This window comes from Megalops cyprinoides, chromosome 10 (genome assembly GCF_013368585.1).
Source record: "Megalops cyprinoides isolate fMegCyp1 chromosome 10, fMegCyp1.pri, whole genome shotgun sequence".
NCBI classification, from domain to species: domain Eukaryota; kingdom Metazoa; phylum Chordata; class Actinopteri; order Elopiformes; family Megalopidae; genus Megalops; species Megalops cyprinoides.
In genome coordinates, this window is record NC_050592.1 from 13,632,974 (window position 1) to 13,659,930 (window position 26,957).

General features: G+C 42.3%; 1 protein-coding gene across 1 annotated transcript in view; it reads right to left on the reverse strand.

The window, feature by feature from the left end:
* Window positions 1-322: 322 nt before the first annotated feature.
* Window positions 323-26,957, reverse strand: part of sv2a (synaptic vesicle glycoprotein 2A) — a 36,941-nt gene continuing 10,306 nt past the window's right edge. The window contains exons 2-13 of the mRNA XM_036539635.1: window positions 18,500-19,293; window positions 10,498-10,678; window positions 9,860-10,011; window positions 9,183-9,316; window positions 8,201-8,290; window positions 7,425-7,532; window positions 6,608-6,696; window positions 5,621-5,785; window positions 5,229-5,362; window positions 3,978-4,181; window positions 2,990-3,149; window positions 323-1,555 (exon numbers count right to left, since the gene is read on the reverse strand). Coding sequence (XP_036395528.1) covers window positions 1,372-1,555; window positions 2,990-3,149; window positions 3,978-4,181; window positions 5,229-5,362; window positions 5,621-5,785; window positions 6,608-6,696; window positions 7,425-7,532; window positions 8,201-8,290; window positions 9,183-9,316; window positions 9,860-10,011; window positions 10,498-10,678; window positions 18,500-19,097 — 2,199 coding nt within the window. The 5' untranslated portion in view covers window positions 19,098-19,293 and the 3' untranslated portion in view covers window positions 323-1,371. The remainder of the gene's footprint in view (window positions 1,556-2,989; window positions 3,150-3,977; window positions 4,182-5,228; window positions 5,363-5,620; window positions 5,786-6,607; window positions 6,697-7,424; window positions 7,533-8,200; window positions 8,291-9,182; window positions 9,317-9,859; window positions 10,012-10,497; window positions 10,679-18,499; window positions 19,294-26,957) is intronic.

The window sequence follows — 26,957 nt, forward strand, 5'->3', positions numbered from 1 at the left end:
GTTCTTGGTTAACTATTGGATTTTGAAGAACAATATATCCTATTCAATGATCTATTTCCATGCTTTTTCCTATCACCAAACTGCTGTACTGAGAAAGTAAGAGACGATGGCTTGGAGTATCCACATTAAGACAAATGGTTAATCTCTCACATCAGTACAATCAAAACATAAGGTAACATCTGTTTTGCAATATTTAAAAAATCATACAGACCTACAAAGAAAAGCATAAACTCTTCAGAAAATCTATGAATAATAATGTGTTTCCCCAAAGTTTTTGACAGGATTAAAGGGAAAAAGCAAGTATTAAACCAAAGGTTCATCATCACATTCTAAAACTAAGCAAGCAAATCTGGAATGTGCTATACCTATAAAATGGCAGTTTTTGTACATGAACAAGACCTCTATATTTCCAGTTAGAAATGGAAATGGTGATGTGGAATGGAATGGAAATGGGGAAGAATTGTGGTTGAACCAGTTAGACAGCCAAAGCCCAGTTCCACTCCTCTAGGTGTGGATTGTATCAATCCAGCAGTCTTAAAAAATACTCAGTACTTATTCTCACTGAAAGCCTAACCTTTGCAATCTATAATCCTGTAGGAGTGGAAGATGGACAGACTTTGTCTAAGAAATGTATGTGGATTTCTTAAGAGAGCTTGTTCAGGGAGAGTTTGTATGGCTCATAATTAAGGCCGACAACCCCACCCCACAGCCCTAGGAAGGTCCTGTTAGACCTTTCCTGTTTAATTTGTTTTGAGTCTTGAGGTTCACTTCCACCTCACTGTATTGTGCTTTATGGTTTACGCATCCAAAGATATTAAAGGTCACTAAACCAATGACACAAAACTGACTGAAATGTTAAATTCCTAAGTGAATAAATAATGAATGTTGCCCCAGATTTTCAGTATCCCTCGCATAAAAATTCCTTCTGAGTGTTTTGTTAATTTCGTAGAAGCCACCATTGATTACATTAGAACTATTCAAGGCCCAATGACATCACAAAGCAGTTTGGTATTTGTTTGTAAAATTCTGAAAAGAAAAAATCGTATCTTCACAGGATTACAGTAAAATGTCAGTATCTTGGAGCCAATATACTGTTCATATTTTTATGAGGAGGGGATGTTGAAATTTAAAATTAAGAACACTTGATCTGAATTGTTTTGGTTTGACTGGGAAACGGTTCATATATGTGTATATATTTATAAATAATACCATTATTATGATGGCAACCAGTGCTTGTAGTTTAAGGGCAGAGTTTTCAACACATCACCGCTCACAGTCATCTGGAATTAGGTGAAGTACGGCTATGGTCCAGGGACTTGGTGACAGTGTGGCTGTTTTTGTTCCACACTACCCCCTGCTGGTGGCGCTGTGTTACTGTAGAACCTGGCCCCGCGTCTCCGGCAGTTTGAGTGCCAGGAAGCTGCCAGCAGCCAGTGCCCCCGAGGCAAACAGGATGGGCACGGCCTTGGTGATGCCCACGAAGGATTGGAAAATACTGATGCCCAGGACAGCAGCCAGCTTGCACAGAGCATTCAGGAAACCAAATGCTGTGGTCCTATAAATAAAGTAGGGTTACATTTACAGCAAGAACTTATACAGATTTGCATTGACATTATACGTGTTTACACATGGCAAGCAGCTGCTTTGGACACAGCTGGGACTCAGTCAGTATACATCCCTGGGGTTCAGTTCATAACTCACAACTCACCACCTGATGTTGTAAATATGCATGTTTTCCTCCAAAGGTCCTTTTATTGCATGATAAATTACTCAGCTCCACTTTACAATCATTTCAAAACATTATTATTCAGTATTGTCTATTAGATTGTGTGTTTTGCTTGCTCTTTTTTGATGGACCTAGTTTGCTGTATGTGTAGATTCTCCAGCTATGAGGACACTAGTAGCACATGACAGCCATATTTGCGATATGTTATTCCACACTGGAGTTTGGAAAACACTTGCAGAAGGCTTTCCCAGCCACAAGGTGGTGCTGTTATATGTCTTGGCAGTTTAGGTCTCCTGTCCCTGCATGCAGCCTCAGTGTGATTTTGCTTAAGGCTGAAACAACAAGGTGCCAAAATAACCTCATTTTCAGTGGCAATTTCCTTGCCAGCTATAGCACATGCACAGAGATGCCATTGAGGAAACAGCAAGGAGTCGCTGAAGTGTACAGCTGGAGTTGCTCCCCTGAAATAAAGTCTTTTTTTTCAAGTTAATACTTTCAGGTCATTATGCTTAGGACACTTTCTGTCTCATGGTACACTTGGTTGAAATTAGTTCCAAGCTTTTAACCAGGAGAAAGCAGCAGTGTTACTGACAGATTTTGACAATCCCCTATTGACTGTGGAACAGAAGGGGCATGATTTCCTCTAAGTAATCTCATTCTGAATGGCTGTGCATGGAACCCAGAAATAGGTAGCAGCCTGCTCTACTGCTCTGTACACTCTTTGGTGCAGGTCTGCCATTCAGCTGCAAGGGCACAAGTCTGTCGTGTTGCCAAATGACAGGGACAAGGGGTAGTGGCTGAATCCGATTACCAAGTACTTACGGGCAAAGTTCTCATCGAAGTGCTTCTAATCCAATACATTGCAGAGCAAAATTTCGTATTAGCAGGGATTTAGTCATTTCCAGACAGTTTCTGTCAAATTTTCAGACATTAACTCTGGAAGAAATACTGCCATGGAAACTGAGGTGGAAGGAAAGGCACATCTCTTGGCATAGCTTAGACTGCCCTAGGGGAAGAGTTGATGGCTCAGGCTGGGTAGTAGGCAGCTTGTCCCATTTTAACCTCACTGTGTCCTTACTCCAGTTACATGTATAGTCCAGTTAAATGCATAACTTCTAGAAGATGCAGCAAACAGGAGCCTACTGTATATGCTAGCCAGTCATACTAAGGGAACAAATTTGATTGAACAACAATAGCTAAAATTAGGTCTTATAGAGAGTTGGGGTGATCAGCACACATTGAGTGTGCCATTTCTGGGGTTACCTTTTATCAGAGGGGTAAAGTTCCACTGTCAGCACATCCAGGGCATTCCACGAGGCGATGCTGATGCCGCCAAAGAGGCAGAGCAGGGCAATCATGGCCGACTCACTGCTGCCAAACGACAGAAAGAAGCAGCTGACGCAGGACATCACACTGGAACCCGCTGCAGAGAGACGGAGGAGAGAGAGAACAAAGAGGTGAGAGCAGGATGAAAAGGGAGGGAAACGGAAGACACAAGAGCACGAGAAGAGAGGGAGGACAGAGAAAAGGAAGAAACCAGAGGAAGGAGACGAGAGGAAGAAGAGAAGAAACAATGAGAGAGATGAGCGCAGAAGAGAGGACAGAAAAGCAGAGAGAAACGAGAGAACAGGTGGGGAGAGAAGCTCTTTGTGTGAGAACGGAGTTGGAATGAATCATGTAGTACTTCAGGGTCAGGTGTTCATTATCATATGGTTAAATGGCTGACAACTAAAAACAATACTGAATTTATTTAAGTGTAAATTGTGAAAACACAATCTGTACATTTCTTATTCACAACAAATGGATGACATCTTGACCAGAGCAGAGTAGGTACCCCATCTGTTGGTGATGATTAAGCAAAGTAAAATTAATAAGCTTCTATTTCTAGATTTAAAAATATTGGCTAGCAATATTAAAGTGCATGTTTTTGAAAAAATGTGAGAAAACATTATGCATTTTCCCCATAACAAGGGGACAAGAGGATCCTGACTGAAGAAACCCATCTCACTTAAGCTGAACATAGCCAAATGTTTTCCACTGCTACCGGCTCCCATTCAGCTCAGGCTTGAACCCAGGTCTGACTATAGAACCCAGGCTGCATTCAGAACAAGTGCCTTAGCTAAATGAGCCATTCAGGAGCACACTAGACTAATTCTTAACAGGTCAATGGGCCCACAATGTTGAAATGGTTATGCCTGCAGTAGAAGCCATTCTCAGAGCAGAGGCTCTGACAGGGGGACTGCTCTCGTACCCAGCATCCTCAGCCGTCCGATCTTGTCCATTAGCAGGGCAGACACGATGTTCCCGGGCAGCACAGCCAGCGTACCCAGGAAACTCACAAAGTAGATCATGTAGGCGTTGTTGTCGTCACTGAAGTCCAGTATGCAGCCCTCCTTGTTGTGGAGGAAGGTACTATTGATGAGCTTGCTGTTGATAAACCTGTACTTGAACAGATCTGTGAGGTGAAAAAGGGAGACCAGAACAGAGAGGGAAAAAGAGACACAGAGAGAGACAAAAGGTTGAAAGTGAGTACCTTGCAGCTATAATCCAGAAAATTTAACTGATGTCTGCATGCCCAACATGACATGGGCAAGAAGGAAGGACTAAGCTCTCCTGTCAGGAGACATTAGCAATGAGGGCTCCTGTTGTAACTTAATCATTTCATGAAATGACCATGAGACCACACCAGTGAAAGAGGCATTTTATTGCGGTAGCTGCTATTGCACTGTAGCTGTTACTGTACGGTATGTTTTTATTACTCCAATTTTTTTGCCGCAATCAAGACACACAAATTTTATTCAAAATATTCAACTAAACAACAAAAATGCATGTTCAGTCAGGCAGATTGGGCCCAAGGTGGGCCCCTTTGTAACTGGAAGAACCGTGGGCCCGGGGCTGCCGCACCCTCTGCCCCCCCGCTCATTCTGCTACAGCTCACACCAGAATATGGTATTTCGTTAAGGTGACTCAAAATGACAAGAGCATTGAAATAAATTTCATTATGTTTCAGTCATCCAGCTTTGAATGGAGTCTACTTTCATCATCTCTCTTTGTGCACCCATCATGCTTTTTGAAAAATCAATCAGCCTGTGTCAGATTGGAAATGCCGTCTTTGCAGTTCCTTTCTCATTTGTAAATGAGATGGATACTGGGCTGGGTTGCTAGGTTACCTCTAATCAAACTGTTCTGAACTCATATGACACAAACTATGCATGAAATGAAAGGAGACATTGAAACTTATTTCAGGGATGAACAGGAAAGAAAGCATCCTTGCCTTTAATTTAATGTGAGTCTTCATTATATTACACACCCTTCAATAGGTGTTACTCACAATGGGTGGGGCAGGGTTAGATTTGATCCAGTCACAGTATTGATGTGCAGAGCAAAGTGTTTTGATTGGTTCACATTAGTCGATGACTAGAAATACACTGCAACTCCACCCACTGAAGGCTTCATGACGCCTCTCTGTCAAAACAGTAGCAACAGTGTCCACAGGCCTCACCCGTGTTGTAGAAGAGAGTGGAGATGAAGGTGCAGTTTTTGAAGAAAGTGTTGCTGGAAGTGATGTCCTCAAAGTAGCACTCCTCAAACACAGAGTCCTCAAACACCATGGATTTCATCTTGAGGTTCATGAACCTTCAAAGAAACAAGACAACTTTACTATGCATATATCAGACCTTCTACTAATACTGCAACCCAATGCATGATGGCAGTTCTCTGTGCCCGGAAGAAACATTTAATGGAAATATGCCACCATTCCAGCGATATAAGTATCAGCCAGGAACTGACGTTTTGCCTAAGACATCAAACAATTGCCAATGGCCTGCGGCACTTCATTAGGGGCTTGTAGCAGCTCTTAAAGGTGTTTGACACATTGGTCCAGGCAGGACTCACTTGTCATTGAAGTACAGGCCATTGCGGTGCACCTGGTTCTCCAAGGTGAAGTTGAAGGTGACATGCTCCACTCTCTCCTTGATGAAGACCTTTGTGCGTGAGTTATATTCCTGCTTCTGCAGGTACTTGATCATGTCAGGGAACCACACGGTCAGACCATAGTAACTGAGAAGAGAAGATGAAAAGCAGCTCACAGTGATCAACGTTCAAAGCATACTACATTTGTCTTCGACTGTGTAAGTGAAGTGTTTGTAGGAGATGATTAAAGAGCGCAGCCAGCTACCCAAATTAAGTTTTGGTTTCCATTCAACAAATCTGTATTAACAGGTCAAAATAATAAAATCAATCCAAGGAGTCACAGTCAAACATGGGCACTTACAGATAAAAATGCAGTTGCTGATTGCACAATGCAGTTTTTCTAGAATGTCTACTCTGCTTTAGCCTCTTACTGCTTTCTCTATCTAGCACTCCTCTTTATTCCATTCTGTTTTTAACACTGTGGTAATAACTCTGCAATGGAGCTGTGGGTTTATGTCTACCCTTTGTCAGTTTTGTTTTTTCCAAAGCCACCTGTTCTAGATTGTCTTGAGAAGGGACAAAGCAAACAGCACAGGGACCAAAGTACCAAAATTCTAATTGTAATTTTAAAGTAAGATTAATCTTAGTCTTGAAATTTTAATCTTATTCATTTCATTCATTTTGCTTTTATTTAAGAACAGATTTAAAATGACAAATTAACAAAATTATCAAAGTATAAAACAAACGTAATAATGCAAAATTCATCAATGTAAAGATAGACATTGATCATAGATATCAAATATGGATGCCTACAGAACACAGCTCTGTTCATATGTACTCAAAATCTGCCGCAACTTTTGCTTCAAATCATTTAGTGATACCAAAAGATTGCTTTGCTGTGCTTATTGTCAGCTCAGAATGTACCCTGCATAGCCTTTCAGATCAGCAGTGAGAGTCAGACCCTCTCACCTGAAGGACATGGTGAACCACACTGCCATCATCATTAGTGTGGTGCGGCGATACTCGGGGGAGAAACAGGCCTGGAAATTGCCCCACACCTGCAGGGGCCAAGCACAAGGAGTTATTCCACACACCACATTATACTCCACACAAACACCCCAGGGGAGCTGCAACAGGACAAGTGCTGTTTTGTCTTTCTAAAATGCTAAGAACTTTATCCCTGCAAAAGCTAAGTATGTAAAGGGCACCGGAATTCCTGTATGGTGTAACAAATTGGTACATACTCTTAGCTGCTCTGAGGTAAGGAAGTGTATTTAGGTTTTTAAAAATTTGGTAATAATAAAAAGAAGAAGCAGAAATCATCATTATCTTTCAGTCTTTACCTTTCAGTCTGTGTCTAGTGTTAAACACAAAAAACCCTTAACCAAGGAGCAATGCTCTTGGCATAAACAGAATGCACTTGTGCTGGAATAGTTGTAAGATTGTGTTTTATGATACAGTGTACGATGGCATTCTCAGTTTTATGCGATACTATATTGGAAGTGCTCCCAGCAGGATCATATGCCAATGCAAGTAAAATACCAAAAATAACAACCTGGCTAGGGTATTGTGAACTTCCTCTCATGGAGTGCAGGCAGAAAGCACAAAGTGATAGTAACAGCAGCAATAATAGTTCAGGAATACTTAAAGAGCTTGCATGTTTTTTCCACTAAATATCCTGAAGCATGTCACTGCCAGACTATTTATTAAGTCAATAAAAAAGAATTGAAATGAGTCATGTGGGCGCTGCACCAATGTTCCAATGGTGCTCAGATTCTCAGAGTACCTGATAAAAAAGGCTGGTCAACTTCGCTTTCCAGCGCTTGTGCCAGGCTGTGTCTGCACCCATCTCCACTAGCTCATCCATCTGCTTCACTGTCTTAATGGTGGTGACCTAGAGAAAGGGGAAAAGCCGGAGGGACGCTCGGCTCATATGGTCTTACGAACAGCATGGATTTTAGAGGACACATACAGTATATCTCACCACATGCAAAACCATCGTTAAGCCTTTCATTTCCTGGAATGAAAACTAGTATTCTTTTCTGTGTGTAAGACACTATGCAGCAATGTACAATAAACTGTACATGCTTTTATGATGGTCTTACTTTGTTTTTATCTTAAGTGAGAAGGAAACTGATCAATAACTCGATTTCACATCCTGATCAAATTCTAGATCAAATCAATTTTAGCTTGATTTGTATCACATCTCATGAAAATTCAAAAACCTCTAATTGTAAGTAAAGGGTATTCTCATATAAACACAAGAAATATTAATAGATCATTTTCCAATTTCAATATAATTTTAATGTTATTCACTGGCATATAGCAAATGTCAAGGGAGAAATGAAACTATGACGACTTCCACTATTCTCCATGCATTAGACTAGCTGGGCTGCTCTCTCTGCCAGATGATTGATGCAGACAATGATGTCGACTCATTTGTATGACTGGAGCAGTGTTTGATCTCAGGGAAGGCAATCAGTGATTCATTAAAGCCCTTCCAGTTATGATTAGGGATTCAAATGTATAGATTAAAGCATCGTTTGTCTCAGTGGCACTCACGGAAAAGACTCTCTCGGGGTAGCCCTTGGCCCTCATGTTGGTGTCGTGAACTTGTTTCAGGATCATCCAGGCCTCATCGTGTTTCCCATTCTGTTATACATCCAGCATCAGAGTACAGAAAAACAGTATGCAGTCAGTAACTGTGATCAGGTTTACCCCACAAATCACATGCCGTATTCAGTTACTGTACATAGGAGTTTCCCGTGTGTAATTACTGACTAGTCACGATTAATGCTGTCAGTTACTGTCAGCACTTGTATGCAGACATAACTGTACATGGGGGTTACCCCATACATTTCATACTGTAGTCAGAGACCGTAGATGTGAGTTGGCCCATATGCAGTTATTCATTAAATACTATTGTATTAGTTTTGTCAGTCAACACAGAACATACTGCAATAGAAACTGTCACACTTCATTCCGTGCTGGCAGTTACATGGGAATTATCCCTCACCCCGGAAAACAACACAGCAAGTCAAGAATATGAAAGAATATCAATTCCACATTTTGCTGTTGCATTATCTAAATTATGTATGTTACTTAGTTTGTCTCATGTATTTCATTATTGATCCAAAAGCCCACACCGTCTTGGGTTTCACTATGATTTGCTGGTATTGACCTCTCGGCTACATCATTCCATGGGCAGTTTTAAGTATGAATTTAAGAATGAAAAAGGAATGGAGCATTCTTTGTTACCTGGAAACAAAGTAACACTTATTAAATTGATATGTAAAAATCCACACACTCATCAGAATATTTCCGAAGCCAAGCACACGTGTCAGTGGATAATAGCAGTTATCTAATAATTTTTCATATTCCCAGAATATAATGGCAACTGTAGTGGCTTCAAGTAATTTCAAAGACTGGTAGACTTGGGCGGAAAATGAGAGTCCAATACTGTGTAACTCTATTATGTACTTTAACTACTTTAAGGAACCAATTTGAATGTTCAAGTCAAATGCATCATCGGGGGTCCTCTCACCTCCAGGAAAAATCGAGGGCTCTCGGGCATGGTGTTTAGAGCCGCAATGGCAGCAACAGCTGGGAAAGCACAGACCAGGACAAAGACACGCCAGCTGTGGAACTGGTAGGCTGAGCCCATTTGGAAACTCCAGCCTGATGCGGAAAAGAGTGCATATAGAGGTTACAGAGTGTTACACAAGCCAAATTGCAGGGGTCATTATGGTCATAGACTGAAAAAGTAGGGAGCGAAATGCAACGCTAGGTGAGATTTAACACTCCATAAATGAAATCTGGAAGGAAGGAAATCAAAAGCCAGTCACATCTGGGGCACATTTATTAAGCAGTGATCTCACTGACATGCAGGTTACCTCTGTTCCTTTGCTGAAGGGTACATTAGTAGTAGACAGAGCAACTTACATAGATTACAATCTTTGCATGTTGTCCATTCATACAGCTGGACATGTACTAAGCCAATTCTAGGTTAAGTACCTTTCCCAAGGGTACATCAGCAGTGTCCCAGCACAGGCTTGAACCAACAACATTTTGGTTACAAGCCCTGCTCCTTACCACTATGCTACACTGCAGCAGCAGACGTTACCTTGCATGGCTTCAAAGATAAAAACTATTCAGCAAAAATGAAGGTCAGCCTCACGCAACACACAGTGTGACAAAGGGAAGAGTTCTTTTGTGTGGTACCGTAGTGGGGGATGATGGCCCAGGCCATGGCTGAGGCGTAGATGCCCCCAATCATCCAGAACATGCACAGCCAGCTAAGGTGCTCGCCCCGCTTCTCCTGGGCCAGAAACTCAGAGTAGTAGGAGAACACGATGGGGATCGAGCCGCCAATCCTTGGGAGACAGAGGGAGAGACAGGGGTAGCGTTACAGCATGGTCACTCCATTATTTCTGCTCTGATCAGGAAGACAATGTGCGGCCTGCTCTTTCCTCCCAGCTGGCTTTGCAAGTATGGCTCCACTGTTGTGTCAAAGGAGCTTATATTCACTACACATTCAATCCATTTCTAAAACAACTGTATGATGACCATGGGGAATGATTAGGTGAGACTACCAGGGTTCACTGGCTAATCATTCATTTCTATATTACTGTTCTGTAAGCTCCCATTAAGGATGTACCATGTGGAAAAACACTGTCTGCTTGCTTTGGTGAACATCTGAGCTCTGTGAATTCACGTGGTTGCTGTGGAAACTATAAATCAAATCACAGCTTCTGCCCCCACCCGACCACATGGAGCATATCTTTAGAAACATGACCGTGGCTGTGGATGAACACAAGCTGTTTGTGGATTCGAGGGGACTGAGTTACGTGAGCTCTTACCCGACGCCCGAAAGCAGGCGGCAGAACAGGAAGGTGCTGTATCCTTGGACAAAGGAGGAGAAGAAGGCAAAGACGCTGTTGATGGAGAGAGACATGAGGAGACACTGTCGCCGGCCGATCCGGTCTGCCAGGCCGCCCCAGAGGAAGGCCCCAACCATCATGCCCAGGTACACAATGAGGCCTGGAGGAGAGACGTTGGGCACAGTGACCATCTGCACGGCAGCAGTGGCAGTAGGCAGAGACCATCATTTCCAACAGAATCATGTACAACTTAAATGTCTATATACAAATGCAAGGTTAAAGACAAAGCAGCTCTGTCTGCCATGGAAAAGACGACACAAGCGGCAGGCTGGGCCTCGCCTCCCGCATCCTGTGATCGGATGTGCGAACCCTAGCGATGACTCACGCAGCGAGTGTGGTGCCACCAGGCTGGAGCGAGCTTCACAGTACCGTCAACTTCCTGTCATTGGCAATCACACCCTCTGAATACTCAATGGAAGTGAATTCAGAGTGAAATTTATCTCCTTCTTGCATAGAATCTATTTTCTCTGGTTTATATCCCTCCACACATCTGATTCAGGATATTCAAAGTTGTTAAACAGTGAAACGGCATTTGCCATACAACAACAATGTGACACTACCGCAATGTGGTACTGATGCTCAATAGTAGAAAGCTATGACACTGCTTATTTTGTACAATCCCTGACAGCATTATGTAGTGGAATAGCTTCAACAACTTGAAGTTATGCCATTAAGTATACAGTGTGTTCCATATTTATTCATATTACTGATTTTTGAAGTTATGTCTTTAATTGTGTCTACAATTGCACATTTCACAAAAGTACATTTTATTCCAGGGAATATAAGGGTCACATTCATTCACATCTGCCAAACATATCTACACCCATAAAATATATTGCATTGCATATATTCCAAAAATATTACGCATTTTGTAAACATCTGGAGTATAGAACCTTGCTCTTTCACAAGCATATCAAAGGAAGTAACACACACAAAAGTTGTTGGTCATACGCATTAAGGTCAGAGTGCTCTCCAAAAAAAGGTCACTGCTATACACATATTCTGAGATGCCTGTAAAACAATTCATAAAAAGCTAAATTTACCACTTCCCACTATAGTGTCCATTACTAAGAAATTTAAGGCTAGCAGCAAAGTGCCAAGCAACCCTGCCAGAAAGAGGACACAATTGTACCTTGCATTCTTGAGCTATGAGAAAGGCAGTTTGGGATATAAGTGCAACAGCTAGAGATCTTCAGAATACAAAGTGTCAAAAGTAGCATTCAAATATGCTTTTATGATCTTGAACTTGGCCACTTACATCTGATTGTCTAATGGAATGGTTTTCTTGAATAAGTAGTACTATTTGGGAACAATATGACCTTGCTCTGTGCAATGATATTAACATTAAAGTAAAGCTTTTCTAAGTAGGAAAGATCCAATATATACATTTGCTGTTATATCTTGTTTTGTTAATATTTAATCAGAGGTATGAATAAATATGGGGGAACTGTGTATGATCTTTTACTACCTGCACACCAAAAGCTAGGATCTTCATGAGTTAACAAATCAGACTTTATTCGGCACACTGCCTTTAAAGGACACCAGGAGCTATTCTCTGGGGAAAAAATGTCAGCAGGTCAACTTACAATTGCCTTCTAACATTTATCTAAGTGGAACATTAGAATGAATTTGAAGTTTTTTAGGAGGTAAAAGCCAATATCTGCAATGTTTGCGCCCTAGAGGGGCAAACCAGGCTGTGGGAAGAGAACAAATGGTGCTCAAAGTAAAGTGAATGTCAAAAAGAGAAGCCTCTGAACTCCAAAGACTGAACATTTACTGACTTAACAATCAGCACAAAGCTGATGATTGCTTACGAAGAACTGTAAAGAGGCAGAGAACACGTTGAACACAGTAAGCTGGTTTGCAGCTGCACTCTGGTGCATGTTTAGCTGGATGTAGTTGGCACACGCCATAGCTACACCATATGTGACCTTTTACCACAGCACTGCTGCAGAATGCTGTGTGAAGCACAGTGTAAATACATGTGGCCGCACAAATCAAACAAAAAAGATGATGACAAATTGTGGAAATAACGTAAACGCATGATAGATCAAAAGCAATGATATAACACGGAAAAGCAAATTTCACTTCCATACATTATGGAGTGAATACAGAAAGGCAGATTGAGTGTCAAGGACTGGTTCACAGACACAGGCCTTTCCGGTATAATTTCATTACTGACCGCACTGAAAAAAATGCCATAAAGTAGACTGAGCACTGAGATGTCTATATCTTTATCTATATCAATGTCATCTAAAAGGATGAAGGACAGTTGCCTTGATCTCTCAGCTGCGGTGTCCACTGTACAGTTTCATGGTCCAACCAGCCTTTCACGAACTATTCATGTCGACCAGGCACGGCTCTTGCTCCCCGGAGGACGATAAAGAAACGTGGAGTTCACCTTGCCTGTATAACCTCCCATCTCTCATATTTGATTACGGGCTTTAAAGGCACGCTGTGGGAGGACTTAGAGGCAGATTCAGGCACAGTGCCCGGACTGTTTATAAGGATCTGTGAAAGCTGCCTTGTTCATCCATTAATGTAGCCAATGAGGTAATTAACTGCGCAGGTAGGCTGCGAGCCAGAACCTGTCTTTAACTGTTTCATGAGATATATTGTCTGCGAATGGCTTTGCCGAATGCACAGACACCAAAGGGTACCAAAGGTTAATTCTGTAAAACTACACCCGAAATGTTGCTAATGCAACTGCAGTTCTTCTGCTAAATTATCTTTTTGTAATAGATTAACGTGGATAGAAATACACTTTGCTGGGCACAATGTATGGAAATGAACTTAATTTATTTGTCAAATCATTCAACCACACACTGTCAGGGGGATGTTTTCCACAGAGTAGTTCCAGATGTCCTACACGCATAAGTCAGAGTCAGACTGCAGCAGAGGTGAGTGTGGGAATTGCTGCAGTGCTCAGATCCTCTTCTCCTGCTGAAGGTGACTGCCATGGGAGGCAGGTGTCAATGCTGTCCCCCTCTCTCCAGCGGAACAATGAGTCCCAACTGCAGTGGGAGGAACTGACGATGACAAGGCACGATCCGCCATCACCGCAATGCAGTGACAACTGTCCTCCATGCACACGGCCAACCCTGGGGGGGGGGTTGGGAGCCCCACTCTGAGAGCTCTCCGTGGTGCTGATCCCGAGTCCTTTCAGCACTTTCAGATGCAGTCATGTTACACACAGGGCCGGATGGTGCTCCAATCAGCACATCCTGGCCTATTGGCTCAGTTCCGCTGCATGGACCTGCTAAACTGTATTTCAGTACTTACCATACTGTGTCAGTATATTGGAATTATACGCATAACTGTAATTATACGCATAACTGTGTAACTGTTCCAGCTGCATGACATACATGCGCATATTTGAATTATATTTTCAAATTTGCAATTCTAGTTGAATATTTTAGCTGAATTCTGACCCTGGCTTATTTCCTACAAGGGAGCCATGATGGACGTTTTTTAATCTGCGAGTTGACATAAATTACAAAAAACCACCACGCCTATAAATTAATAGGGAAGAGGTATATTGTGGAGTAAAGGGTGGCCAGACATATCATTCTACATTGGAAACTTCAAAAAATGAAAAATATTTGTCTGAAACAGAGAGTACCTGTGACTGGGATAAATGCTGTGCTAACATGGCTCTTTCTGAGCAGCGGAACATGATAACAGAGGCAAATCAGCACAATGTCACGCCTTCTTGGGCATATGTCTTACTGAATAATAATGGAGGACACCACATGACAGTGAAAAATGACTGCAAAAATTCAGATCGTATTATTACTATTGCGGCTTTTGTAAGCAGCCATCTTGAAATATCACAGTCAATTCAACACAGCAACACTGCTGTATATAACACAGTGTGATGGTTGTATATATCTAACATTTGTACAGATCCACAGCCTGCATTCACGTATACTTTCACTCATGTTCATTGTGCAATTGCTGTTCATATATACCTCATTCATTCCATCCTTATTCCATGTATGTATCCTGCACTACTGTTGTTTGTTGTATCACTACTGCTGTTTGGTATTTCTTGTTGTCACTTTGAAGTTGTATGAAAGCACTATGAGAGATACGAGAACCAGAGTCAAATTTCGTGTATGTGCAGAAGCATGCTTGGCCAATAAAGTCTGATTCTGATTCTGACAATAAAATATCCATTATTTACATCTATTGTGTATTTTAAATGATTTCATGTTGGGCAGTATATGAGAAAAGTCACTGTTTCATTTGTAGTTCCTTCCACCGCGTTTCCAAAGGGATCCTTGATGTTTGGCTGCTCAATTATAGGATAGTGTATGGAGAGCAGTCTGGGTACTACAGCCCTCTGCTGGTACTGCATCTGCAGCATCCACCTCACTGTGGGCAAGGGAGTGTAGCCAGAGCTGAGACCCTCCCCCTTCCCTTGGCCACACACGCACATACACTGACACACACACACACACACATGCACGCATACACACACCCCTCACCGCCCCCCACCCCACCTCGGACAGCTGAGCTCTCAGCCAAGCAGCCAGGGAGCTCCGTCAGTGACTGTGACAGAGCTCCAACGCTCCAGGGCAGAGGAGGGGGGAGGGGGAGGGTGTAGAGGCTATTTATAGCCGGTTTTCCCCTTTCTGTGAGAGCAAGGGTTCTCTGCATCAGAGCGAGCTGCAGCCACTGATGAGAGGAGCTCATCAGACTGGGGGCAGGGTTTCCTCCTGTTCATTTCTTAAGCATTACCTCCAGAAATGCAGCACTGCACTCTGACACCCAGGTACCAGGGGCTGCTGCTGTCCAATGAGATCACGCCATACCCATCACCCAGCATCTCCCTGACATTTGTTCCACTTTGTTAAATTGCCAAGGAGCTGCACAGTGATCAAAGGGGTTCTCATTTTGAGTGGTTCAGTGCAATTTAGACTATTAGTTGAAATTCCACACTAATAATATTGGCATGGGTGACAGATCAGGTCAATGCCTATACATTTTGTACATTTATGATTTACAAGTGGATTCCAGCCAAGTCAGTGATCTGACAAGACAGCCAGTCACAATGCAGAATTCCTGACAGAGCCTGCTTGGTATTTACACCCCCTTGCCTAATCAATACCATCATTCAAAATCAAAAAGAGCATTTAAGAGCCTAATAATTTTGAGAGATCCCAGTGTAGTGAATCTTACAGTGAATGTAATTAAAATCCCAACATGTTACAGGCAGTGGAACCATCTTAATGAATGAATGCAAGTGTCTGCAGCAGCCCCAGTCTCTAAGAAGCACAGTCTCTAAGGAGAAGAGGAGGGGGGAGGAATGGCTGGTCACATGTTTCTTTACACATCCCCTCATCTCCTCCCTGGATCTCCTTGCTGCTTCCCCTCCTCTTTCTCCTTTTATGGACATGAGCACTGAGTCAGAACCCTGCAGAGAAATACTATGCAGGAGCTTTCTCTTGCTGACGTGTGCATGCCCACGCACGTGCATGGGCATGCACACACACATTCCAACACACACCTCTCACGAGCAGACACGGACACCCCCCCAAAGAACAAGCAGGCACACATACACACAGGCACACACACACAACACTATGTACACACACACATGTGCACACAAACACACACACACACACACACACACACATACATACACACACACACACACACAACACTATGTACACACACACATGTGCACACACACACACACACACATACATACATACAGGCATTAGCACACCCCCACACACTCACACTCAAAGGGTCATGTTTTTTCCCTCTGCATGTATTCCTCTTCCTTAGTCTTTCATCTTGCATACACAACTGATAGAACTGCTGGCCACATCACTGCTCATTTTTTTCCCCCAGTAATGAGCCATCAAACAGGCTTAATCAATAACTACACATTCATATGCAAGTTGGGTACTGACTGCTCTCCACTGCTAATCTGCATATAAAGGATATCCCCAGAATACAATTACACAATAGCTTCTCTTTGTGCTTTTTTGCTGCAAACACTAGACTCCTTTTGGGTCATAGTTCTGTTTTCCACAAAAAAATGTCTCAGAAACATTTCCCAAAAGCATTTCAGTGTGCTATGATATTGAGAAGGAATGAGTCTGACTGTTTCTGTGTCAAACTGTCTACAGACAAAGTATGCAATTTACATGGTTAAAAACACCTCTTATTGTGAATAGTGAGTGGATGAATTGCAATGATATAGGTTTCAGGATATCAAAGGTGCCCATAATATTTACATATGCTTTTTAAAAAGCCCAATGGTTTTAGCTTTACTATAAAGGAATGTAAAAACATTGAAAATCTAGAAATATATCTGCAAGTACTGCAAATTCAACAATTAAATGTTAAAGCCATTGCTGAGGAGGAGGGTTTGGGAAATCCCTATAAATATGCTCTTCCCCTTCCATTTCTATATCACAGTAAAGCAAAGGTTCTTCGTAACCTCTGTTCAGCAAAATGTAGAACATTTTGTACAACAATGCAGTCTTACACACACAGTCGCAGTTACATGCAGCCCTACACACTCACAAGGCACAGACACACACACAGCCCTACACACAGGCAAAGGAAACACACACACACACACACACACTGCAAAGTCAAGGCATAAATGCATACAATATATGTCATATTAAAAAATATATAGGTGCATGTGATTCACAGTTTGTAAACCTGAATACAGGAGAAACTGATTTTCTAGTACTGAATGACTTTACATATTTCTAATATTCATGATAATATTTTTGTCACCCCCCAGACAGATTAAGGTGCTACAAAATCTGCATATACACAACAAAATAAATGTGGATTATGGATAGGAAATAACACGAAGAATGACAAAAAGAGAGCAGTGAATCACCCTTTTATATGCAGTAAAGGGTAAACAACTGAAACACACACTTTCACCAATTACTCCCCCAGGATTTGAGAGACAAAGCTTTCCTACTGCATGCAACTCTTAGATAAGCTTGAATTGCTTCTCAGTTACCATACTGTTTAATATCAGTCACTCAATCAATACTATATTGTGAATATAAATAAATACAATATCTAAAAACATCGTGGCACATATGTGCTTGAGACATCATTCATATTGCAGCATTTATGAAAAGATGACACAAAAAACTGTTTTGGACTAAAGATATGTAGTAGCATTTTCAGGGTGCCCATGCTGACCAGTGGCCAGTGAGCAGGCCCCAGGAATTACTCCTATGAGCAGAATGCAAAAACATATGGATGTGTTTTGTGTCAATCTGAAGTACACACTCTGCAATGCATTAGACACGAAAAACTATCAAAAGGATTTTCTACACTTATGAAGAATAAGACATTTTTTCTGGGAAGAATGATCTCAGGTTTCAGTAGTGTCAGCAGTGTCTGCCTTAGGCCACTTCTTAGGTGTGCAACATGCAGACAGAGAACCTAGGGAATGCAGGGTAAGGTCTGGCATAAGAAGGGCATGCTTAACAGATGTGTTGCCTATGCGGTGAGCTTTTATTTGCTCTGCAGTGAGAGGAGTGATGTGAAGAAACTAGGAGACAGCAAGACATATTTGGCATGAAAAAATGATGGAAAGGAATGCATGTCCGCTCCATGTTGATGCCCAAGATGAGAGCATGCAGGGACAAAAATTTTACCTCTCAGAGAGTGAAGTCATGAGCTCCCATGCACTTATGTTTGAAAACTCAAACAGCAGAATGTCTGGGTTTTCTTTCTAGGTAGGCTGGTGTGAAGTTAGGTTGATGTGAAGCTACGGTGGAGTGAAGCTAAGCTGATGTGCAGCTAGGCTAGTATGAAGACAGGCTGGTGTGAAGCTAGGCTGGTGTGAAGCACCTACATTTTGTTCCCCCACAATTTTAGGAAACTGAGCAAAGAGAAGAGGGACAAAACATCAGTCATCACTCACCCAGCATGCCCTTGTTGGGCTCGGACAGACACATGTCCTTCTCAGCGCTGGGCAGCACGAAGCCCACCACGAAGATCTCCACACCGTCAGCCATGAGCGCCAGGCCCAGCACAAAGTAGAGAGTCCACTGGAAGCGGCCGTGGCCACACTCCTGCAGGATGGTCTCGTACTGCTGCGCCAGCTCCTCCTGGTCCTTCCGCCTCTCTCCCGCCAGCTCCCCGATATCCCGGAACTGGCCCCCCGTCGCTGCCACGCTCCCCACCTGCCCGTCGGCCTTGCCCACGTCGGCGCGGGGGATGCCCTGGTACTCGCCCTCGTAGATCTCGTCGTCCTCGTCGTGGCCCTCGGTGGAGTCGCTGTGGGCGCCCTCGTCGTCGTTGGCCCGGCTGTCGCTGCGATAGTAGCCACCATCCTGGCCCTGAACGGGATAGTCGTCATCGTCGTCCTCTTCGAAACGGGTGTAGGAGCGTTTCGTGTACTCATCAGACATCTTGTCGATGCCCCGCCCCATCTTCTTACCCGCCTGCCGCTTCACCTCCTTCGCGATGTCTTTGGCGCCCCGGATGAACGCCGTCCTGTCTCTGTAACCGTCATCCATTTTGAACTAGAGCCTTGCGCTGCGGTGGTAAACCCTGGGAAATTCTGTGGCTAGCCTTCAGGAGAGCCCCAAACGCATGGATGTGATACCTCTACTGCAGGATTCTCTTGATCTGTGATTCAGCACCTTGGACAGCGTCCCGAGCCTAATGAGGCAGCTTCAGCTCCAGCCGTGGTTTACTATTCCCACTGCGAGTCTGGGAACGAAAAGTAGACCACATTCACAGGGTGCTATGGGACTGCCGTTTTACAATAACTCACAAGCTTTATTTCCGTTTGTATAAATTTGCATAACAGGCAGCACACCAATGTTTCCATATAAATGCAGATACAAAGAAACAGAACCCTATCTACTATGAATACACATGTCCAAGAAAATTCAATGAAATTCCTACTGATATAAGCGTAAAGTGCATTAAATTAACACAGAAATAAAATGTATTTCTTTAGTTTCAACAATGGTGGTGTCAGAAACATAGGATTTGAATAAATAAAAATGAGGTAACTACATTACTCATGGGTCTTTTATTTTGCCTGCCAAAATGAAACACATTTTTCGTGTTTAATTTACAACTCCTGGTACAGATATATAATATCCCACTGTTAGCAGCTAACACCTTTCATTTAGTCAGTATAGCTGGTAATTATCAAGATTATTATTTTTTCTGTATCTGCAGCACTTTGTTTTAAACTCCCCATTATGTCAAAGATTTTTTTTTACTAAGTCAGCTAAGCGTTCATGCACAAAATGAACATGTTATACTATTGATCTCCACATACATCTTAATTTCACTCCTTTCAATTACTGTACTTTAACAGTGTCACTGTGCTTTGGGTCAATGTTCCTACAGTGCTAATTCTATAGTGTGAAGTTGACAATATTTATGGTGGGACATTGATCCTAAAGGGCTGATCTGCTAAATACACTGGACAGAAATTTGTCAGGGCTTTTAGGACTATCAACAGGTTCTACACTGTTAATGTAGGAAGGATGGGAATGAACAAAATGGAGATTACAGATGCATGCAAAATGCACCTAAATGGGTCTACAAGACAGTAAAATCTAGGCAAAGTGTTTATTTGGACAAACCTCTGTGCTTGGCATGTCCAGCTAACATCAAACTCCAACAAACTGGAGCTTTTGACTTTATATCCCTCTGTCACCCTCACCGCCCTAAAATCTAATAATCTCTTCCCAGACAAAGCCAATTATTTCACCAAGATGGATCCAAATGCATGTATCATCTAATCAATACAGTGATGGTCAGACAACCTCAGCACAGCCTTCAGGTGGTAGAGGCAATGCTAACTAAAATTAACTACAGATCATTTGTCACAGAACAGCTCTCAGTTTCCATTAATTTGTGCATCAGGTCAATTCCTGAACACCGCTAATCAAGCATTTTCAGATATACCTCCAGCTAGGAGAGGAGATGTGGAACCAGACCACATCTCAATTTGGAAATACTTTAGAATGGAAAAAAATACACAATTACAGTCCTCACTAACGAAAAGAAAAACAAGATTCGCAGTACAGCAACAGCCTCAACCCCAGGCACAATGCCAAGGAAACAGTCACGACATGAGGGCGAATGACAGACTGCTTCAACACGAAAAGAAATCTGGCTTTCACTGCGCATGGCTTTGGATTGCTTCTCCCCACCAATTTTGCCAAACAGATAAATAAGCAGTGCGGTGTGCGTGTATGAGTATGCAAAATGATCATTTCCAAAAAGTCACGGGTTAAAAATATTTATGTCAGTTTGAGTCGCAATATTAATTAGGAGACGTATTATTTTGCAACATCAATAACATCTGCTAGGCACTGCTGCCACACACTGCAGCAGTTTCAATTATCTATACAGGTGACAAAGAAACCAGCATTTTCTGGTTGTGGCTTGCTGGCGCTGTGCCACCCTTTCCTGCCCGCAACCCTCTGTCTTGCTATCATTTTAAAGCAAGGCGATTGGTATTCAAAGTGATGCTCTTTCTCTGCTCTGCATTCCTGCCAGCCCTCAATCATCAACTCCGGTAACCCGGCTGATGATGCAGCTTAACCTTTCAGCTCTCCTCACAGCCCCCCTGAGATAACGAGCTCGCAATACGTCGAGACAAATAACACAACACCAGGAAGGGAAAAACACCTTCCAGGCCTGTCAGCACCAGGCTGCGGTTTTGGATGCACAAAGTATTTTTTCCTCCAGCGTGGGCACGTCCATTTTCCTAATCAGACTACCTCCCTGTAAGTCTAAACACTGAATTCCATGTATAGTTGTTCTCATCACATTTTAGTTTGACAGGAAAATAAAAATGGTCATAAATGCACACATAGGTACTTGATCTTTAATTCATGCCACAGAGCAAATTAGATTAAATATAAGACCAACCACTCCTGAGTCACATGGGCACATCCCATTTCTAAAACCAGTGGTGGTTTTTGAGGACATAGAAAGCTTATTTGCTGGAACTGGGAACCAAACCAAACCAAACCAATCCTGTCCACAGAGCAGTGACATATTTGACTTTTACTCACACTTTTTACTCACCCCTTGCCTAGGGTTTTAGTAAAATCGTGATACACTGCATCACTGTTTAAGTGTATTTAAACCAGATGAAAACATGATTGAACTGCATTTCAGATCACACTACACCCCATAAAAGTGATCTACTTATTGTCATTTCCACTTGCATGTAAACATTAAGAAATGGATGCAGCAAAAGAGCGGTGTGATACTGGATGGGGTGAGAAGGGAGTACAGGCCTGTTAATCCCACAGGAAATGCACCAGGGAAGGGGGGAGGGGGTTCTTGCACCTTCAAAGCATGATTACAAAAAAGGACATACATAAGAATTCCCTCTGATACCAAGAAATGTCTCAGATCTACCACTGAACCCCAGAAAGGTTGGGCTCACTCCCAAATCTCATTATCTTCACAAAACTGTTTCCAAGGTCATTCCTGCCCACAGCATTTAAAACACTATTTTGCCCATAGGAGTGGTCACTGGAGGGATCTTACTGCAATGAAAGACCTGGATTGCTTTGAAATTCTGGAGATGTTGCTGCAGGATTGACTGCAAGCAAAGACAACAGATGTGTAAGACTCACAAAGCAGAGAGACCTGCTGGGATGTTTTTTTTTTCAATAAAACAGAGAAACTTTATACAAATTGCAAAGGGGTACTCCTCTCCCATCTCCTATATCTGTACCACTGCAATTAATGGCTTTCGAATACTTTTTACAGACTCATCTAATGCATTCTTAAAGCATATGGAGTGCCGACATTGTTTATGCTCACAGTCCTGAAGTAACCTTTGCAGATCAGAAGTTTACATTGCATTGCCACTTTTCATGATGACACTATGAGAAGCTACAGACATGTACACGCCCTGACAGCCAAGCTGCCTGATTTTCTTTTTTTTTTCTCTCATGTCTTTGTCAATTTTGAGTCTGACAGGTTGACTGTAATGTGTGTAGGAATCAAAGCACATGTCATTTCAACATGATAACAGACTTCAGCGTTTTGCTCATCCTAAGTGTGATAGAGTTAGTTGTTAGTTCTGGCACAATGCAGGCATACTGGAGGAAAAAGGATACCTCATGTAGACTGAAAAAAAAAATTTCTCCTCCAGATTTGTCTGCTGGATGACAAATCTAACATACTGATTTACGCACCTTGATCAAGGGCACAACATCATTATTCCATGGATCTGACCAAGTGATCTGCTGGTTACAATTCCAGTTCCCTGGCCACTAAATTTACCTCACAAGCCTTTCCTACTGGCTATACAGAGAGACCAGGCTACACTGGCTCTACCCAATATGTGTGTTCCTGCTTATCGCAGTGAACCAAGATTAGGCAACTGGCCACTGTTATCCAGAGGAAAATTAAACACAGCAACTGCAGTCTCCTCATTCAAAAAACAAAACATTTTTTTGAATATGCAGGAGCTTAATGCAGCAAATGGCTAGTGAACGCAGATCTATGAATTACAGTGGGTGTCTTCAGAGCTCTGCAGAAAATGGTTAACTGGAATAATTTTTAAATAAAGGCCCGTGAGTAAAAAGACTTAAAAGTATCCTTCAAATCCCTGCTTCAGTGATGGGCCCTGGAATCACCATGGATTTAAACACTCCCCAAGACCTGACCAGAAAATCCCCAGGCTACTGCACTAAAAAAACCCAGAACCCATTACCATCCGCTTGCTTGACTGGGGAAAATAAAAGAAATAAGACAATAGGAGCTCTCTGTCCATCTCTCGTCCCCTCACTAGCCTGACTTCTGGCAAGCAAACACTGCAACGTCTCGGCGCTAACACACCTCTATAATCACTGAGCAGAACTGGAGTGCGGCTCACCCAGAAATGTTGTCGATGGCGCAAAAGGAATTCTATTTTTAGGGAGAGGCGCTGCGGATTGACGCATACTACCGCAGAAGGGGTGGGGGAGGGGTAAGCCGGGCTTGGCTTGCGCATGCGAGCGTGTGAATGGCTGTCTGTGTGAATGCACAGTTGTGCACATGCAGAGGAGTGCCTGCTCCTATGGGAGCATGTGTGCATGTGTGTGCATAACCTACAGGCTCAGAACATGGCTGTGTACTGAAATCAGTTGTGTTAGCAGGGCCCTACTGAAATCGATGGTAACAATAGGTTAGCAAGCTAAAACACAGCAAATTAGCAATATTGTGTTCCAACTGTCATTCCATTTTATCATTTCCATTTCATCCCAAATAAAAACACATGTTGAGAGTAAAAGTTGATATGGTAAACCATACACCCACAAATCTGGGAATGCTAAAACTGAAATGGTTGTGTGGAAGCAAGATTAGGTATCTAAACATAGGTCAAAGCTAGATATCCAATTCTGATGCTCCCATTGTGCATTGATGCTGGTACTATTTAATATTAAGATGTGAGAGACTTGCACACTAAATTTGCCATGCTTACACCAGGTTATTATTAAGTAAGCACTTCTTCGTTCACAGGGGTGGATTTGAGACCTGCAAAGTCAAGCAGTCACTGAATTATTCAGGGAATGCAGTAGTTCAAAGGCTGTGCAAATACAGCTACAAAATGTATACATTTATAGAAATGCTTCCCCCATAATCTGCCTTTACAAAATGCTAATATAAAAACTGCTCACAAAATCTTGAATATTTAAATATGTATTTAAATATAATATTTAAACATTGATTGTATTGATTGTGTATATATATATATATATATATATATATATATATATATATATATTCATACATATTTTTATAATGATGTAACAGAGAAGTTGAATTATAGTACTTACATACTCAAGATAAACTTATAACCTTCAATACAACATACACTTGAATGATATTGGGACATTTTTAGGAAGATTCTGCCTGTCATATGCTATTTCCATACTTTTTTTGAAGAGAACAAAACGTTTCAAGACTTTCTACATTCTACTTCCACTCTTTTTTTCCCAAAGAAAGCACTTCAGCCATCACATGCTGTTTACCTAGAGTGGGCTGTACATCCTGAATCTGTTTACATATTGTGTGCTTCCAAAAATGTTATAGCGGTCCCGCTGTTAAAATGGATTTGACACTGACTCACTGCAAATGCGTCATTTCTATGCCGACAATCCACCCTCCAAATACAGCAGACAGGTCTCTGGCGTCCGGGACTCTATGCTGCTGCACTACTCCAGCGCCTGCAGTATGTGGGGGGGGGGACCATGCACCAGACACAGCAACAGCAAACTCACAGTCCTCACGCGCACTGCAGGCCAAGGAGGACCTCTCAGTGCTGAGCCACCTCTTCATCCAGCGTGCTCCTCAGTGCAAAGGCATGGCAAACAGGGGGATGAGGTGTGTAAATAAGAGCAGGCAGACAGCGGCCTCCAGGGTCACACGCTGTGCTGGAGGTTTGTGTCTGAACGCCTGCTGCATTTAACTGCACAGTGTTTTACAAGGCTCTTCACACCTAATGACACAGCTGGGAGAGATTCTGTTACTCCATTATGAAGAGGTGCACCATGAAGGCAGTGAAGCAGGAAAGATAGCCATGGTGGGCTTTCTACACAGAGGTATATAGAGGTATAACTGGATGTGCCATCATTTACCGTGGGCTTAAAAAGCATTGGGGGTGGTTTATTGATTAAAAGATCCCCAGGGAATGTGCCTGGTTGGATATACCAAGCCTTTGTAAATCCACCCTATAAGATCCTTTCATGTACCAAACATCTAGAGGTACCAAGCAATCATAAAGCAGCCCAAGCCCAAAATAGCAAGAATCTATAAACAAGAGCCAAGGACTTGGTTTGTGCTTTGTTCGTCCCTCTTTCTCTGTGACTCCTTTTTACAGACTTGTGCCTTTTTGAAGGAAACACCTATACTTATACCTGAAAAGGCTGTTTTCTCACTAAATATATAACATAAAATAAAAATGGTTCAGTGTTTACTTATACCAAAGCACAATATCCTCTATTTGACTTGACTGCTCAACCACTTTGGCCCCGATAGTCCCTCTTTCTCCCTCTCCTGTCTCTGTGTTGGTGGTGCTGCTTCCACTAAACTATTTGCGTTCATAGCTAATGTACCCTTCACTGTAACTTGTCTTCTAAACAAGCCTCCATCTCCTCCTCCCACTAATGCATTGACTTGATTCTGAACTCATAAAACACTAACCACAATCCAGCAGAAAACAGATGGAAGAGGACCCAATTCACTCCTGACCTCTACCTCGGTCACTCCCTCATCTCCTCCTCATGTTCAGCAACACAATGCACTGTCGCACAAATTTCTAGGCTGTTGCCGACAACCCCCGCAAACTGTTTTCCACCTCCACCCACCTCCTCTACTCTCATAGCTGATGATTCTGCCTCCTACTTCTCCTGCACAAACTCCTCACCCTCCCTCCCACTCATCACCTGGAGCTCACATCTCACATCTCCCCTCCTTGTTGTACTTCTCCAAACTCCCTGACACCAATATCAGCTCTCCCCTCTAATCTTTAAAAATCTGTCCTTGGCAACACCTGACCATCTTCTTTTCCCCTGTGCTCTCAGTCTCCTTGTTCATCCCATGTTGCTTCCCCTCAGACCCAGAGTAGGGTTGTGACACTCCTCAACACCAAAAATAAACATTCCCAATACATTAAGGATGTCTATCTAATGTCCCTGCTCAACTTCCCTCAAAACACCATGGAAAATTCTGCTAACATAATTTGCTAAATATCTGTCATCATGCCTTGTGAGCAATCACCTGCAGCCCAACCAGTCTGGCTTCCAAGCCACTCCAGCCAGAGACTAATGCTCTCCATTCAATATGAGCAGTTTTCTTCTCCTCAAGGATCTCTGAGGATCTCTGGGCAGTACCTCATAAATAATCACTTTAGGATGCGTAAGATTGGACACTAAACAAATTCACATTTGGATACTTCATGGAACCAGTGTGTGTGCAATTTAAGTATGCAAGGCTAACAAAAAACTTGGCATTTGTTTAGAAACTGTAGCCCTTTGTCTGTTATTAGATAAAAATAGTGATTATGCTCTTGTTGTATTGTTTGTTCAGCTTGTTTGAATTGTTTACTCAATATGTGGTTTCTGAAAATGTTTAACAGTCTACAGAATTCCTAGCTACCCCCTAGCAACCACACTAGGCAGTTATATTTCCCATCTATCAGTCTGCACAATATAAATAGCCATGTGCACTTACAAAGTTAATATCACATATTTTTTAATCATTTTTGCCAGTAACTTACATTACAGCTACTAAAATTACAACTCTTGATGTTTTGCTATAGAAGTCATTTTAAAACATACAATATGCCCAAAAATATCAACAGATCCAATTTTTTGTTACTGTTATTTCTGTTTTATTAC